This window comes from Erithacus rubecula, assembly GCF_903797595.1.
Source record: "Erithacus rubecula genome assembly, chromosome: 18".
NCBI classification, from domain to species: domain Eukaryota; kingdom Metazoa; phylum Chordata; class Aves; order Passeriformes; family Muscicapidae; genus Erithacus; species Erithacus rubecula.
Window position 1 is genome coordinate 14,128,949 of NC_136670.1, and position 17,138 is coordinate 14,146,086.

The 17,138-nt window shown below is 54.5% G+C and overlaps 2 protein-coding genes across 2 annotated transcripts; one reads left to right on the forward strand and one right to left on the reverse strand.

The window, feature by feature from the left end:
* Positions 1–1,350: 1,350 nt before the first annotated feature.
* Positions 1,351–8,961, reverse strand: RNF114 (ring finger protein 114). Its single transcript, XM_079321756.1, has 6 exons — positions 8,543–8,961; positions 5,573–5,723; positions 5,031–5,137; positions 4,358–4,472; positions 3,409–3,516; positions 1,351–3,291 (listed from the first exon to the last, which is right to left on the reverse strand). The coding sequence occupies exons 1-6, from the start codon at positions 8,944–8,946 to the stop codon at positions 3,226–3,228; spliced, it is 951 nt and encodes a 316-aa protein (XP_079177882.1). The 5' UTR covers positions 8,947–8,961; the 3' UTR covers positions 1,351–3,225.
* Positions 8,962–8,963: 2 nt separating this feature from the next.
* On the forward strand, positions 8,964–16,914 carry SPATA2 (spermatogenesis associated 2). Its single transcript, XM_079321747.1, has 3 exons — positions 8,964–9,144; positions 11,441–11,859; positions 13,153–16,914. The coding sequence occupies exons 2-3, from the start codon at positions 11,545–11,547 to the stop codon at positions 14,404–14,406; spliced, it is 1,569 nt and encodes a 522-aa protein (XP_079177873.1). The 5' UTR covers positions 8,964–9,144; positions 11,441–11,544; the 3' UTR covers positions 14,407–16,914.
* Positions 16,915–17,138: the final 224 nt, after the last annotated feature.

Genomic DNA, 17,138 nt, shown 5'->3' on the forward strand with positions numbered 1-17,138 from the left:
TCCAGTCCCAGACGCACAAGGAGCTCTCAAATACACTTCAACCACCTCCAGAGCAACAAATCTGCTGACAATTCCATTTACTTCGCGGGCCCCACGTCTCCATGAAGCATCTTGAAGGGAGGCTGCGGTGGGAGAAAGAGAAGCTCTGGCCCCGGACGGGGTGTGCAGCCGCGCTGCAAGGCTGGAGGAGCCCCCGCAGCCCCCGAGCCCGGCGAGGCAGCAGAGCCCCGCTCTCCCCGGTGCAAGACCTCCCTCTGCCGTCAGCACAGCCCCTCACTCACTGCACTGCTCCAGCCGCTCCCACCAACGCCACGGAATAGATTTTATAAACCCCAACATCTGTAAAGGCAGAATAAATGTGAGAAGGGCTAGAAGACAGATCTAAGCCAGCAGCAATGACGCCTATTTTCACTGAGTGCTGAGTATTTTCTGGAGCTTTGGGGATGGGGTGAGGAAGGAAAAACGAGTTTTCATAGTGGTTTCAACAGTCCTCATTTGTACCACACAGAGAATAACGTAATTTGACCATAAAAATGAGGGGGTTTTGATGAAGCACAGACCAATGCAACTGTGCCACAAAACTGTATGTCAGAAAAATAAACAAAACTCCAACCCCAAAACAGGCAAATGCTGCACTGTAATTTTTAGTATTTTTAAACCAAAGAAAAGCTTTAGAACTGCAAGCACATTCCACATTTGCTTTTCCATGACTTAGCACAGCCTTGGTTGGTCAATCGTTTTTGAGGTGGGTGTCCAGTACAGCTGGGCAAAGGCCTTGAAGAAAATTTGCTGTTCTCTTTCCAGTCAGGTGACACCTGGAATACCGCACTTAGGCTGTGGCAAGATCTCATCCCCCAGCCTGAGGAGACGGTGGGGATTTACCGCCGCAATTCCAGATAAAGCGATGCCTGCATTAAGAAATGAATGCTGACAACGATTTATCAGACCTATTAAGAGCAGCCGTTGTCTGGAGCCAAACGCATTTGATGGAAGCGCTCAGCTGCGGGCGCGGCTCCTCCCGGGGTGTCTCCGCGCCCAGTGCCCTGCCCAGGCTGACTCCCTGTGCCAGACGCGGGGAATTTCACAGCTCCGATTGCATTATCCCCTCAATGCGGCCGCAGGATCAGCCGCTGACGAGGCGAGAGCAGCTCCGGCACCCCCGGCGCTGGGAGCCCCGAGTGCCGCTCGCTCCGAGGCGTTTATTCACCACCCAGAAGCACACAGGCGCTTCTCACTGGAGCGGCTTTAAATCAATCAGGGAGTCTCAGCCCCCAGCCAGCCCAAATTCTCTGCCTGCTCAAAGGAAACACGCGGACCACGAGGAAGAAATGACAAGAGCTGACACCAAGGTAGGATTCTATAAATTAAATGGCCTTTATTTGTAACTTGTCTTCAAAAGTCAAAAACGTGACAAAGTAATTGCTTGGAAGCTTCTAACTGCTCCTTAAACGTTTTGTTAGAATCGCATGGAAGTGCACTTAGAACAGAAGCAGGAATCTGGATTCCTGGCAATGGGCACCAGCAAACTGCTCTGTAGCCAGACCCCAGAGATCCCCATCCAGCCCCCAACAGTGCACCTGCAGGTCAGGCATTAAAATACCACCCCAAACACAGCACCTTCCCCCCAGAACCAGGAGGTTCCACACCTGCCACCCCACAGCACTGGGCTCCCAGTCCCCACAGCTGCTCAGGGATGGGACTCCAACAGCCCCAACCACGGGGAAGAAACACAAACCCCAAGGTGAGCTGAGTGTGGCTGCACACAAGGCTCAACCACGAGGTTTCAGCTAGAGTGTGTTTCATTATTTTCAGGGTAAAGCTATGCTGCTGTGTGCAGAGCACAATGGGAGGAGGTTACTGCTCAAATCAATTAATCAGTCCTCAGTTCTGGGGATTGCAGGCCCACTGCTCCGACTACAACACTAGCACTGGACATCTCAACACTCCATGATTTGCAGGCTCTGCTCAGTGCCTTGGATCTCAGCAGCCTGACTGTGAACTTAATGAAAGCATCAAATTAAAATTAATGAATCTCCATGGTAAAAATGTAGGCTTGAACAGACCTACAAGGGGCTGGAACTGTCCAGCTTCCAGGGCTGTGTTTTAGTTTTCCTTGAAAGCTACTCCTGACACTACACACTGCCAGATGGCAAACAATCCCAGAACAGCTTCAGCTACTTCAGAACATTTAAATGAAGAACAGGAATTCAAAATACCTGATAAAATCTGTGATGCAGAAAGGAAATGCTATCCAGTGCTATGAATTACTCTAGGTTTTTCCACCAGCTTGCCATGAGAGATGGAAAACCCAAGAACATACATGAAAATTTTAGTTTAAATAGAAAGCCGAGGTATTGAAGAAAACCTTCTGAATTCCCCTATCAGCATAAGGCTTAAAATTATTAGGAAACCAGTTTCAAACCCACCAATTTAATCATAAAGCCAGCAATTTTGATTAATAGTTGCTAAGATAGTTAAAAAATTATGCATTTAAACTAAGACCAACACTAAAGATCATTTCCAGGCTAGAAATTATAGTAAGAGTATGGAGGAAAGTAATCATCATGCATAGAACTGAAGTCTTTTGAACTAGTTTTTACACAGTGCAAAGATTTCCTAGGAAAGTCTGCAGTTTGAACACTCATACTGAAGGTATGTTTTCCATACAGTTGGGAGGCTGCCTGTAAGGATTGAAACACTGGGAATTATGGAGTCACAGGTATCAGAGGTCACTTCAATGAAAGCTGGTCTGACAGTTACAGTTAGCACCTGAAGTGTCACTAAAGGGGAACAGAGCTACCAGTACACCTCACATACAATCACTTGAGATATGTAAATGAGATTGGAGGATATTTATTAACTAGTTCAGGCCATTCCATTTGGAATGCTTTTGATTTTAGACAGTCTTATTTGACCTAACTTCCTAAGAAACCAATAGGCATGGGTAAAGGAAAAAGCCTTGGTTCCCATGTGTTGATCTACAATGAAACTGAGTCTAAGCAAGTAGAAAATGGGGCTGACAGGGCTGAATGTCAGAGACCATGATACCAAAAGAAGGCATGGCACAGAAATATCAAACCAGGATTTAAAACTGAGCTAGGATTAAAGTCTTCTGTACTTCTGGATGCCTGAGTTAATCTTGGGATGTGCAGGGAGAAGTGCAAGGATGCACTTCCCCCTGGTGGAAGCCTGGCTTGGCAGTACATCCTCTGGCTGCCCAGCTACTCATTTATCCCGCAGAGAGCGCATCAGAACCTGTGCCATCATGTCATCCTCATCTGCATCATAATCCTGCAAGACACAAAAGCTGTGAGCACAGCAGCCAGGCTGGAGTGCCAGGAGAGCAGGCAGAGCTGCTGCCCTGTGGCCTGCAGCACAGCCCAGGGAGCTCCAGGGGAGCAGACCCACCACAAAGGTGTCGTAGGAGAAGCGGTGCCGCCGCTGCAGGTGCTCCATGAAGTTGGCACTCCTGTAATTGGGGTCCCCCCAAGGCATTGAGGCACAAATTGGGCAAACCTGCAGGGAAAAAGCCAGTGAGGCCCCAGTGGCTCAGTGCCCCACTGCAGGGAGGGCAGGGACAGCCTGGGCAGTGGAGTTCAAGGTCTGTGCTGTCACTGCTCTGCATGCAGAGTGGTGGCCAATGATCTGCTGGGACATCTAGTGCAAAAGCCTCAGATAACCCTGAATCATTTCAATTCATGTCTTAGATCTCTGAAATGGAATGGCTTGCTCTTCTCCCACGTCCTGAAAATCAGAACTCATTAAAGCCTCTTGCTTTAGAAGATTTCAGCCATTATTTCTCAGTGGCAGGGAACTTTCCTTGGCATTCTCTGCAAAGGTCACTTCTCTCCAAGAGAAAAAAGGAACTTTTTTTCCCCCCCGAATAATTTGGAATTCCAAAAAACTTCCCAGAAAACTCTTAAGTTTCCAATTCAGTTCCATGTTTTCAATTCCTCTTACATGAGAGGAAGTATCACAGATAGATTACTAGAATGATACACTGCTTTTTCCAAGCATTTCCCCCAACAGTTTATAGCATCTTCTTGATGAAAACAAAGTGGGGGGAGAAAGGAGAAAATTAAATGTCTGACATTTTTTAAAAATTACATTTCAGTATTTTGCCGTGCCTAACTAACTTTGAATGTGTGCCATTTTTCAAGAATGGAAAGAGGATGTGGCCCAGCTGCAGTGGGTGTAGAGAGCAGAGAGCCAGTGAAAGGTGACAGCAGAACCACACCAGGCTTAGAGGCCTGAGCAGCAGTAATTACACCTACTTAATTAAAAATCTCTAACTCGTTGTTTCAAGGGCTTTAAGAGCAGATTTCATTGCAGTTCCTGCACCAAGACTTTTTATTACCACTTGTTTTGCATCCATGCTGTGCAAAGCTTTGCAGTGTTCAACCAGCCCTTCTTGATCTAAGTTCTTCTCACTGCAGTAGGGGCAAGGGAAGGTGAAACGATTGGGGAAGCTCCTGGTTGGGGGAGAAAAGGAGGTTACTGACAAATACAGATTATGCAAAGCAATCATTTACATATGCAATTAAGGTGAGCTAATTATAATAATCAGTTGTAAACTACTAACAGTATTGTAGGGAACTCGGTATGGTCCATATTTAGACTGAATTACAGTTGTCCCTAAAACGTTCTAAGTGCCATTTATCACCTTTAGTGTTCTAAGTGCCATTTATCACCTTTTTCTCACATGCCGGGGCACCACCCACTAGCCACACCCAAGACTGCAGCGTCACCAATTCCCACTTCCCTCCATTGTGGGTGAGGACAATCAGGAGACAAAGGCATTTTAAAACACCTTAAAAACCTTTAAAATACCTTCAAAAACAGCTATTACAGAACACCCTGATCTTAGAGGTGTCCCACCAAGCAGAAGCAGCAGAGTTCACCCGGGCACTGCCAGCTGCAGGATCAGGGCTCAGTTCTTCACCAGGTCAAAATGAGCAGAGAGATAAACTCTGCTTTGACTTCGAAATGGTTTCTAGTGAGAGACAAGGGCTGCAGAGCAGAGGCAGTACCTGGTGCTGTGCAGGGGCTCCTTGGTGACAGCCTTCACCCCCTCCATGATGTAGCTCTGGTACTTGGAGCAGGAGGCGGCGTGGCTGCGCATCTTGGACAGGAACATCTGCGGGCAGCAAAGCACAGGGGAGCTCAGCCAGCTCCTGCCGGCCTTCCCAGCAAAGGCAGCAAACAGGGAACCTCAGCAGAGTCACAGCAGGGAGTCCAAACCCTTCAGCTGGCCGGCAGCACACCCCGAGGTTACAGGTTAGTTAAGGTGTAACTGCTGCCTGCGGTGTGTTACCCTACAGCCCTGCTCACAGCTGCAGCGTTTCACTGCAGCTTTACAATCAGAATCTTTCGTTTGAAATTGATCTCCTGAAGAGGTAACAACAAAAAACTGGAAAGAATGTCAATATCTGGGTGCTGCCTATATCAAACAGCTTTAGCACCTATCAAAACAAACATTTTGACCTGATTTTGCAGAAAGCTGAGGAGGAAGCAGTTTATTTTGCCCTAGGCAGACACATCTCATGTAGTTAATTCCCAAACACTTTCGTACTTTTTTATTGCAGCCGTTGCAGGTGGTTTCCGTGGTTTCAATCTGCTTTTCCAAGTCCAGGGCTCTGCTGCCGGGGGTCAGGGTGCTGCGGCACACCCCGCACAGCGGCTTCTTGGGCTTCAGGCACTGCTGCAGGCACGGCGTGCAGAAACTGCGGGAGCAGGAGGGGCACAGGTGAGACAGCCCCGGGGAGCGGCACTGCCCCTGCCCGCACGGCCTCTGCCCGAGGCTCCAGGGCCGATAAGGGGCAGGAAGGAGCTGCTGGCACCTGGGCACGCAGGGAGGAGCTGCAGGATCCCAGGCTGCAGCGCCCAGAGCTGCTCCAGTTGGACAGTGCTCTGTGCCTCGCATTCTGCACAGAATCATGGAACGGTTTGGGATGTGAGGGCCCTTAAAGCCCACCCAGTGCCATGGCAGGGACACTGCCACTGTCCCGCTGCTCCAGCCCCTGTGCCTGGGCTCGGGCACTGCCAGGATCCAGAGCAGCACAGCTGCTGCAGCCCCTGCAGCCTGGGCTCGGGCACTGCCAGGATCCAGAGCAGCACAGCTGCTGCAGCCCCTGTGCCTGGGCTCGGGCACTGCCAGGATCCCGGGCAGCACAGCTGCTGCAGCCCCTGCAGCCTGGGCTCGGGCACTGCCAGGATCCCGGGCAGCACAGCTGCTGCAGCCCCTGTGCCAGGGCTCGGGCACTGCCAGGATCCGGGCAGCACAGCTGCTCCGGCCCCTGTGCCAGGGCTCGGGCACTGCCAGGATCCCGGGCAGCACAGCTGCTCCGGCCCCTGTGCCTGGGCTCGGGCACTGCCAGGATCCCGGGCAGCACAGCTGCTGCAGCCCCTGTGCCTGGGCTCGGGCACTGCCAGGATCCCGGGCAGCACAGCTGCTGCAGCCCCTGCAGCCTGGGCTCGGGCACTGCCAGGATCCCGGGCAGCACAGCTGCTGCAGCCCCTGTGCCAGGGCTCGGGCACTGCCAGGATCCCGGGCAGCACAGCTGCTCCGGCCCCTGTGCCAGGGCTCGGGCACTGCCAGGATCCAGGGCAGCACAGCTGCTCCGGCCCCTGTGCCTGGGCTCGGGCACTGCCAGGATCCCGGGCAGCACAGCTGCTGCAGCCCCTGTGCCAGGGCTCGGGCACTGCCAGGATCCAGGGCAGCACAGCTGCTGCAGCCCCTGTGCCAGGGCTCGGGCACTGCCAGGATCCCGGGCAGCACAGCTGCTCCGGCCCCTGCAGCCTGGGCTCGGGCACTGCCAGGATCCAGGGCAGCACAGCTGCTCCGGCCCCTGCAGCCTGGGCTCGGGCACTGCCAGGATCCAGGGCAGCACAGCTGCTGCAGCCCCTGTGCCTGGGCTCGGGCACTGCCAGGATCCCGGGCAGCACAGCTGCTGCAGCCCCTGTGCCTGGGCTCGGGCACTGCCAGGATCCAGGGCAGCACAGCTGCTCCGGCCCCTGTGCCTGGGCTCGGGCACTGCCAGGATCCAGGGCAGCACAGCTGCTGCAGCGCCTGTGCCTGGGCTCGGGCACTGCCAGGATCCAGGGCAGCACAGCTGCTGCAGCCCCTGTGCCTGGGCTCGGGCACTGCCAGGATCCAGGGCAGCACAGCTGCTCCAGCCCCTGTGCCTGGGCTCGGGCACTGCCAGGATCCAGGGCAGCACAGCTGCTGCAGCGCCTGTGCCTGGGCTCGGGCACTGCCAGGATCCAGGGCAGCACAGCTGCTGCAGCGCCTGTGCCAGGGCTCGGGCACTGCCAGGATCCAGGGCAGCACAGCTGCTCCAGCCCCTGTGCCTGGGCTCGGGCACTGCCAGGATCCAGGGCAGCACAGCTGCTCCGGCCCCTGTGCCTGGGCTCGGGCACTGCCAGGATCCAGGGCAGCACAGCTGCTCCGGCCCCTGCAGCCTGGGCTCGGGCACTGCCAGGATCCAGGGCAGCACAGCTGCTGCAGCCCCTGTGCCTGGGCTCGGGCACTGCCAGGATCCAGGGCAGCACAGCTGCTGCAGCCCCTGTGCCTGGGCTCGGGCACTGCCAGGATCCAGGGCAGCACAGCTGCTCCGGCCCCTGTGCCTGGGCTCGGGCACTGCCAGGATCCAGGGCAGCACAGCTGCTGCAGCGCCTGTGCCTGGGCTCGGGCACTGCCAGGATCCAGGGCAGCACAGCTGCTGCAGCCCCTGTGCCTGGGCTCGGGCACTGCCAGGATCCCGGGCAGCACAGCTGCTCCGGCCCCTGTGCCTGGGCTCGGGCACTGCCAGGATCCCGGGCAGCACAGCTGCTGCAGCCCCTGTGCCTGGGCTCGGGCACTGCCAGGATCCAGGGCAGCACAGCTGCTGCAGCGCCTGTGCCTGGGCTCGGGCACTGCCAGGATCCAGGGCAGCACAGCTGCTGCAGCCCCTGTGCCTGGGCTCGGGCACTGCCAGGATCCAGGGCAGCACAGCTGCTCCGGCCCCTGTGCCTGGGCTCGGGCACTGCCAGGATCCAGGGCAGCACAGCTGCTCCGGCCCCTGTGCCAGGGCTCGGGCACTGCCAGGATCCCGGGCAGCACAGCTGCTCCAGCCCCTGTGCCTGGGCTCGGGCACTGCCAGGATCCAGGGCAGCACAGCTGCTGCAGCCCCTGTGCCTGGGCTCGGGCACTGCCAGGATCCAGGGCAGCACAGCTGCTGCAGCCCCTGTGCCAGGGCTCGGGCACTGCCAGGATCCCGGGCAGCACAGCTGCTGCAGCGCCTGTGCCAGCGCTGCCGCCCGCACCGGGAGCGCTCCCGTCCCACCGGCCGAGCCATCCCCGTCCCGCCGCCCCGCACGCCTCAGGAGGGACGGAAGCGAAAGCGAACAGCACGGCTTTCCTCTGCCCCCGCTTTCCCTTCGTGTTTCCCCCCCAAGGTCGCTGCCCGGGCAGAGCAGCGTGCGGAGCCCTCGGCCCCAGCCCCGAGCGGCGGCGCCCCCGAGGCCCCGCTCCCCCCGCCCCGGGCCGGCGGCGGGCGCTCACACGTGTCCGCAGGGGACGCGCACCGGGCTGTCGAACACCTCGAGGCACACGGGGCAGGTGAGGCGGGCCAGCGGGTCCGGCCGCCGCTCCGGGGGCCGCGAGGGCCCGCCCGCCGCCATCTTCCGCCGCGCCGCCAGGGGGCGGCCCTGCGCACGCGCGGCCCCGCCGGCCCCGCCCCGCGCCTGCGCTCTGGGCGTGGTCACGCCTGCGGGCGGCCCGGCCCTCCATCCCCGGGCGCTGCCGGCGGGCGGGGCCCAGCCCGGAGCCCCGCGCGGTGCGGTGCCGGCGCCGTTCCGGGCGCGGCTGCGGGCACGAGCGGCCCCCGCTGTCACAGCCCCGCAGCCGCTCCACCGCCGCTTCTTTCCCGCCAGCCCCCGCAGCGCGGCCCTGCGGCCCCGCCCCATGACGTCACGCGGCGGAAGTGCTCCCGCCCCGCCGTTCAGTTCCGGGCCGCCGCAGCCGCAGCCGCGGGCCTGCCCGAGCCGTGAGGCGGGCGCGCTCCGTCCGCGGCACCGGCCGCGCCTCCGCGGCACCGCCGGCACCTTCCCGGGCGCCGAGAGCTCCGGGGCAGCGGCGGCGGCTCCCGGCGGCGGCGCGGAGCGGTGAGGGACGGGGCAGGCCGCGGAGCGGGGCTCGGCCCGGGCGGGTGGGCGGGTGCCGCGGCACGGCGGGGGCGGTCGGGGCGCCGGGAGCTCCCGAGGCCGGTGCCGCCGCCGGGGCCCTGGCGGTGTCCCGGGGCCGTGCTGCGGGGCAAGGCGCGGGCGCAGGGGCCGCGGGCTCCCCGTGTCTCCCCGTGTCTCCCCGTGTCTCCCCGTGTCTCCCCGTGTCTCGCCGTGTCTCGCCGTGTCTCGCCGTGTCTCGCCGTGTCTCCCCGTGTCTCCCCGTGTCTCCCCGTGTCTCGCCGTGTCTCGCCGTGTCTCGCCGTGTCTCGCCGTGTCTCCCCGTGTCTCCCCGTGTCTCCCCGTGTCTCCCCGTGTCTCCCCGTGTCTCCCCGTGTCTCCCCGTGTCTCCCCGTGTCTCCCCGTGTCTCCCCGTGTCTCGCCGTGTCTCGCCGTGTCTCCCCGTGTCTCGCCGTGTCTCGCCGTGTCTCCCCGTGTCTCGCCGTGTCTCGCCGTGTCTCGCCGTGTCTCGCCGTGTCTCCCCGTGTCTCGCCGTGTCTCCCCGTGTCTCCCCGCCGCTCTGCGGGTTTTTGTGCAGCCGGGCGGTGCGGCGCGCTCAGGGCACGGAGGGCTGGGGTTTTGACCCTGGGCACGGGTGGAACGCTCTGCCGCCCCAGCGGCGGGCGCTGGGCTCTGCCCGCAGTCTGTTCTCGAACCTCTGGGAAAGCTTGTGGTGAGGAGTGGGTTCCTTGCGGCTCCCGTGGCTCTGCCTATATTTATCGGTGTGTGGCCGCGTGGGGCGGCTCTGCCAGCCCGTAACCATGGCTGTCGCTGGGCGGGCTGTGGGGATGCGCTGCTGCAGGAGCTGCGCTGGCAGGGCTCTGCTTGCTCTGCTCTGCTCTGCTCTGCACGGGCTCTGGGCCCGGCAGCCCCGGCTCGGGGCTCTCCTGCCATCCGGCCCTTGCTGACCTGCTGTGTCTCAGGGCTATCCAGGCCTTTGTTTGGCGGCTGCTGGCGCTGGGGGTGGCAGAGCTGTGGTTCTGGATCGCTCCGTGTCCTGGGGGTGTTGTGCTGACGTGCCAGACTGAGATCTCTCCCTGCAATCCTCGTGTGCAGCTCTGCTTGCCAAGGAACAGACTCTGCTGTCTTTGTCCACAGACTCCATCCTGCACAACTTGCAGAGGAACGTGGGGAGGGAAGGGGCTGCTCCTGGCCCTTCTGCTCAGATGTTAATTTAGCACTCCACATTTCCTGTGATTCACAGCCTGTCTCTTGACAGGAGCGTGTGCCTGGAGCAGAAGCAGAGCTGCTATTTAACTTTCCCCACACGGGGCTGGCTCTGAGCACAGCCTTTCCTCAAGGAATATGAACTGCCAGGCTCTTGGGTTTGTTGTTTGTTTCCCTGGCCTCTCGGTTGTTGGTATTTTGTGTTTTGGCTCCTTTTATTCAGTTCATCTTGCTCTTAACAGAGATTTTCCTTTAGCAGGAGCGTTGATCAGTGTTCTAGAAGCTGCAGACAATACTGGGTGAAAAGTCTTTTCTGAAGTGCTATTTGAGACTGTCTGCATCTGAAACAGTGCACTGCTTTCTGCCAGCTCTACTCCCCTCAGGTCAAGAGCTGGTTTGTCTTTTTATGTAATAAACAAAGCCTGTGGTTTGCTTTTTGATCACAAGTTGCTCAGGCATTGCAGATGGAATCTCTTGGCCTGTTAATTACCTTGGTCCTGGTGAAAGCAGCATTTGGGAGAGTCTTGCTACCAGCTATTTCAGCTCAATGCACTGAAAATGCAGATTAGTATATCCATAAAAACAGCTATCCCTGCAAGCAAAAGCATGCATGATGGAAACACAGCAGTGGTTTTACTCCATTCCCATAAAGCAGCTGGGGGTGGCAGGTGTAGTTTTTTTGCAGAAAGGATCACGGTGGTGTTTGCAGCTTTCAGCTGGAATTGGCTGTGGTTTGCAGCAGTCTGCAGTGGATCCTCTGGAGGTGGCTGTACTGGGGTACCAGCAGGAGGAATGTCAGCAGCTGTCAGAAGCCTGGAAAATGTTAGAAGTCCAAAGGCAAAGTCAATAAACCTGCTCAGCCCAGGGACAGCCCTGTGCCACAAGAGGCCAGGGGGAAAAGCAGATGCTCTCACAGAATGAGTAAAATGGGCAGGGGCCTGGAAAACAGGTGGGGAATGGCATTGGAAAGCAGGAGAGTGGCACCTGTGTGCCTTTTCAGAGTCTGGGGGCTGCGAGGGAGCTGCAGCTCTGGGCTGCGTGTGCACCTGCAGTGACTCGCCCGTGTGTTCAGTTTCTATTGCAGGACAGTTGCACTGCTGAGGATTGCTGAGGCAGAAGCACCAGCCATGAGAGAGAGGAGGTAGCTGCCCCGGCGCCAGGGAAAGTGCGATTTCAATGGATACAAAGTACAAGGAGGATTTGTTCAGGAAGTACGTGCAGTTCCACGAGTGCAGGCTGAGCAGCCCGGGCCAGCAGCGCCCCATCAGCGATGAGTGCTTGCGGGTGGCAGCAGCTGCCTTGCTCTGCCTGCCCAAAATGGATCCCTTCTATCGATTCCGGCTGATTAAATTCTACCAGATGGCTGAAAACTCACTGAGGTCTGTCAAGTCCTCCAGTTTGCATTGTCTCCACAATGCGTTCAACATGCTTGAGACGGTTGGAATTAATCTCTTTCTGTACCCCTGGAAAAAGGAGTTCAAAAATATTAAGGTAAGATTTCTAATGAAAACGGATTGATTTCTTTCTGTGAACGCATCTCATGCATTTCTTTTAAAGGCTTTTCTTTTTACCTTTTATAGCAGTATATATTTTTCTATATACAGTTGGTAAACAGAAGCCATAGGAAAGTTTCTGTGTAAAGTAAGTGAAGTTTGCGCTGGTGAGAATATCCCCAGAGCAGAAGTACAAGCACTGTCTGCAATTAGAATGTTATAAACTTGAAGAGCTTATTTCAGGTTGTTTTTCAGCCTCCCCTGCTGCACTCTTTTATTTCTATTTGGAGAGGCTTTCACTATATGGTGAGTGGTCAGGCTGGATTTAAGCTGGCTCAGGGTTTGATTTGTCTTGCCACAGCTGTTACTGGACACAAGTATTCAACACGTGTGTTCAAGCTTTGCTGAGGTTCCCACAAGTTGTGTGATAATGGTGGAGGAACTTGTGCAAAAGAATTGTTTTCAGAATATCTCTGATCTGCTTGTCAGTGCTCAGTTGCTGATGTTTTGGTTTTTAGGTGCTTTCAAATATATCTGCCTAAGGCAGGTTCCCCAGGGAGAAGTGGGAGCTCACTGCTGGGCTTGGGTGCTGAAGTTGCTGAGGTGCCATTGGGAGCTCTCTGCTGTTCAGTTTTGTGTTTTATCTTCTTGTGATGGCAGACTGCTCCTGCCTGCACTCACAACAGGCTGAGCTGGGCTAGGCACAGGTGTGCCAGATGCTGAGGGTATTTCATCTTGCAGAAACTCATGTCTCTGCTTTTGGGGCTCCATTAGTGGAAGTTTTGGAATTAATATTAAATAAAACTGACATTTGAAACTGTGTAGTAACAGTACACAAGGAAGTGTGCACCTCAAGTATATTTAAAGCTGAATTGAGGAGGAGTTTGGCACTCCTGCAGTAGATCTGAGTTAACTCCATCTTGTCCCTGGGTGGGGTAGTTCCCAAAATCCTGTTTTTGCCTTTCATGGTAGATTTTCTGTAAATTCAAACACGTCCGGTATGCATTAAATTTAATGCTAGCGCAGAGCAGAGCGATTTAAATCACCAGGGAGGACATTATGCTAATCAGGATTTTAAATTGAATGAAAACTCTCCTACTTTGAATTTCCCTCATGTGGGATTTCCATCTGCTAGCAGGAGGGATGCAGAAATGGAGCTCATCTTGCCAAGGCAGTCGCCCGTGTTCAGAGTCGTCGTTACCGTATTTAATTACGTGCTCTCTGCCACAGAATTATCTGAACATCAGTCCACCACTGGATTTGTAACCTATCTCCTTCTATCCCCCCTCAGACCTACACTGGACCCTTTGTTTATCACGTGAAGTCTGCTCTGACAGAAGAGGACGTGAGGCAGATCCTGAGCTACATGGGCTACGTCCAGGACCTGGGCACGACGTTCACGCTCAAGGAGCAGGTGGACGCCATCCAGGTGAAAATGATTTCCTTTGAGCTCTTCCTGGCCAAAGTGGAGTGCGAGCAGCTGCTGGAGATCCACGTGCAGGTGAAGGACAAGGGCTGCTCGGAGGTGGAGGTGGTGAAGGAGCGGCGCAGCAGCGGCGAGGACGTGCGGGGCTGCGCCGAGGCGCTGCGGCGGCGCCTGGACTGCAGGGACGGCCTCAGCGGCTCCATGGCGCGCATGGTGCTGCAGAAATCCGCCAGCGAGCGCGCCTCCAAGGACTGCTTCAAACCCAAGGTCAGCAAGCCCTCCAAGTCCGTGGACGCCTATGACAGCTACTGGGAGAGCAAGAAGCCGCCCCTGCTGAGCTCGCTGAGCCTCAGGAAGGAGCCGGTCCTGGTGGATGCCGAGGATGACATCAAGGATGAGATCATCCGCCCGTCGCCCTCTCTGCTGGCCGTGGCCGGCTCCCCCCACGCCTGCTCGGACGAGTACCTGCCCGCCTCCTCTCATCACAATGGCATGCTGAGAGCAAACCTCCCTTACGCCTCCTATTTCTCTGCTCAAGAGGACTTGGATTTATATACCGAGCCTGATTCTAGGAGCGTGTTGAACTTCAAGAGGCAGGACGCCATTAAACCCGACGTGTGGCTGTTAAAAAGCGACGCCAACCCCGTTTACCACAAACGCCCCCACCTAGCCAAAGAGACAGCTTCCTCCAAGTGCCAGAGCTGTGGCATCCCCTGTGGCAGTGCTGTGTGCCCCAAGTGCGACAGCCTGCTGGGCTCCAGGCAGGAGTACCCGCCGGCCAAGCACGGCTCCTACGCCGTCAAAGCGCTGCCGGCCGACGGCGCGTCCCCCGCGGCAGCCCTGAGGGACAAGGGCCAGTACCCAGGGCAGACTCAGAGCCAGGAGAGAGCTGCTCAGTTCAGCTCCAAGGCCAAGGCCTCGGGCACCTCGCGCTGCGGCTTCTGCAACCGCGCGGGCGCCGCCCACACCTGCACCTTCTGCTCCAAGGTGTCCTGTGACTCCTGCCTCAGCGCCTACTACTACGACCCCTGCTGCAGGAAGAGCGACCTGCACAGGTTCCTGCCCAACAACCAGCTCAACTACAAATCATCCCAGCTGTCCCACGTGGTGTACAGATAGGCTGTGCCACCTCCCGGGGAGGGGAGGGAAGGGGCAGAGGAAAGGGCTATCCTAACTCATCTTCTGACTCCACGCTGACCTCTTTGCCAAAATCCAGGTGTTTGGAGCCATGGTTCAGTGATCAGGTGCCAGTTCTTGATTTTTCTTGTGGCTTCGCAGATGCTGCAGATCCATTAGATTTCATGCTGCTATAATTTAGGTAGCTCCTGAATGAGCATTGCTTTTCAACTTAAATGGGGAGAAGAGCACATTTTTCCTTAAAACTTGGCAGCTGTTGTATTTTTTAAAAGTGACATCATACCTTCCTATTATGTCATATCTTGCCCAAATAAAACCAGGCAGTGCTCAAAAATGAAGTCAGAGAATTAAGATTCTCATTTTCTACGAGTGACGAAACCACTGCCAGTTTTTGATAAAGCATGACTTCAAAATGTGCAGGAAATATGTGAATGGCTTGTTTTGCCAACAAGGACTATTTTTTGATGTGTGTCTGCATTTCTTGATCTCCAAAATGCAAACACCACAGCCTCTCTTCCTTTTGTCTTTGTTTCCTCCTTCTCCCCTTCTCTCCTGGTCGTTTATCTCGATTATATAACCTGAATCTGGACAAGATGTGCTTTATTTTCCAGTGTTGCCAATATCATCCTTCTGGGTTTCACTGTAAGGTATTTTGAAGAGGTGATCCTGTATCTGTGTCACTCAGGTGATGCCTGGAGTGTTGTCCTCTCAGATGAGTGTCCATTTTCTTTCTGTTGCACATGGTTTAAGTACTGTTCTTTGTACTGTAAATAGGTGATTTGGAAACAGTTTATTTTTTAATAAATATTTAATATGTTGAGTTCTTCAAAGTGGTAGAATCATTATAACTATGAAGTCTCTCTGGGTTATTTGTTCAGGTGAGTTTTTGTTTTTCCTTGTACTGCATTTCATAGCTTATTATAGCCACTGTGGCAGAATGTTGTTCTTGGCTCTGATCAATTCTTGGGTTTTAATCTGACATTTTTTTCCCCTCTGCTAAGGCTGCTGCTCATCTGAGTGGAGTCTTGTCTAAGAATTGCAGGATTTTGCTCTCAGTGCACGCTTTTTCTTTGTGCTTATGGAAATTGTGAGTATCAATGTTCTGCTTGCTTCCAAACTCACTGCCAGTCTGTCTGTAGTGTAATCCAGCAAGTGAAGCACTGGCCTGGTTAAAATCAGAGCTGGTTTGTGACTCCTGCTCAAGTGAACCCATCAGCCATGGATGTGAATCAGATAATAAATAACCTTTGTCTCTTGCTGTAGCACTTGGGAACCCTGAGATCCAGGACTCCCTTGTGCTGGGCTCTGTACAGTCTGACCCCCAAACACCACCTGGTTATGAATAGACTTTAGTTTTTTATTAAAAGAAAACCCCTAAGAATCCTGACTCCCTTATTCCAACTCTAGCTAGTTAGCACAAAGTATCAGGCAATCTAATCTGATGTGCAGATTTAAATGTGTTTAAAATATCTGTAAAGAACTCTAGCTGAGGTGTAAACTCTGTAGTCCACTTTGCACTGAAATGATTCACTTTGGGGTTTCTAATCACTGTTAAGAGTCTAGGCTGCTCAGCTGCAGTGTCCATCACTCCCTGTGTGACAGGAACATGCATGAATGATCATTTGTCTTACATTTTTGGGGTGGGGAGGGGCTACAGGTAGGGAAAGGGGAAAATTACATAGGTTAGTGTTGTAAAATAGCTAAAATAATTTTAGCCATAACTGGGTGTCAGAAGCATTATGGAAATAAGATGAAACCTGGGTCTTGCAGAGGGCTGAGAACAATAAGTTCCTGTCCAGTTTGCACTAAGAAACAAAGTGAACAGTGTGTTTTTAACAATCAGGGAAATTCTGACTGCAGCTGAGCATCATGTCAAGGGCAAGGACTGCCTTGCTGACCCTGAAGGTTGGGGTGAATATTGTTTAAGTGAATGATTTTAAGGTTTTCAATCTTGTATGTTTTTTATAAATATATATATATATAAATATGACACAAATGTAGATAAATTCTGTATATAGTGAAGAATTTAAAAACAATTTTACTATTAAAATGCAGTCTAAGGGTGGTTTTCATTTTGGTGGTTCTCTGGGTTTTGTTCACCTTCTGCAGTGTCATGCCTGTTTGGCTGCTCCACAGTGAATCTTGCAGTTCACCAATTTCCATTTGGCTCCTCACACTACAGTGAATTAGAAAACTGAGATGCCACGTGATTTCTGTGGTGAGCAGGGCAGGGGCTGTCCCTGCCCTGGAGAAGAGAAGTCCTCTGTAAATAGTCATGGAATCCTGTAGTACAAACTGTGTTGGGTTGAAGTGATACCATGCTCTATTTTTGTGTATCTTACTGTATGAGGTTGCTGTGATTGATACAGTAAAATATATGCGAATTTAAAATGCAGGTGGTTTGCATCTGATTTGTTTAAATTAATTTATGTTTTGAAGGAATTGAAAAATAAAGAGGCCTTTAAGAAAAGGCTTAACTCTTTTCTTAAAGTGGCGTGTGCATGTGGCTGTCTGTTCCCACAGTGTTTGCATGAGCTGGGGGTCCCTGGGGCAGGGGGGGCAGAGCTGCTGGGACAAGCCCCCTCTCTGCAGATGGCTCTGGAGCAGCCTCTGGCCCTCTGTGCCTCCCAAGAGCTTCCTGAGGGAGGGAAGCTGCATCTCCCAGCAGGTGTGTGACCCTGCTGAGGTGCATTTTGGCACTTCAACCAGCCCTT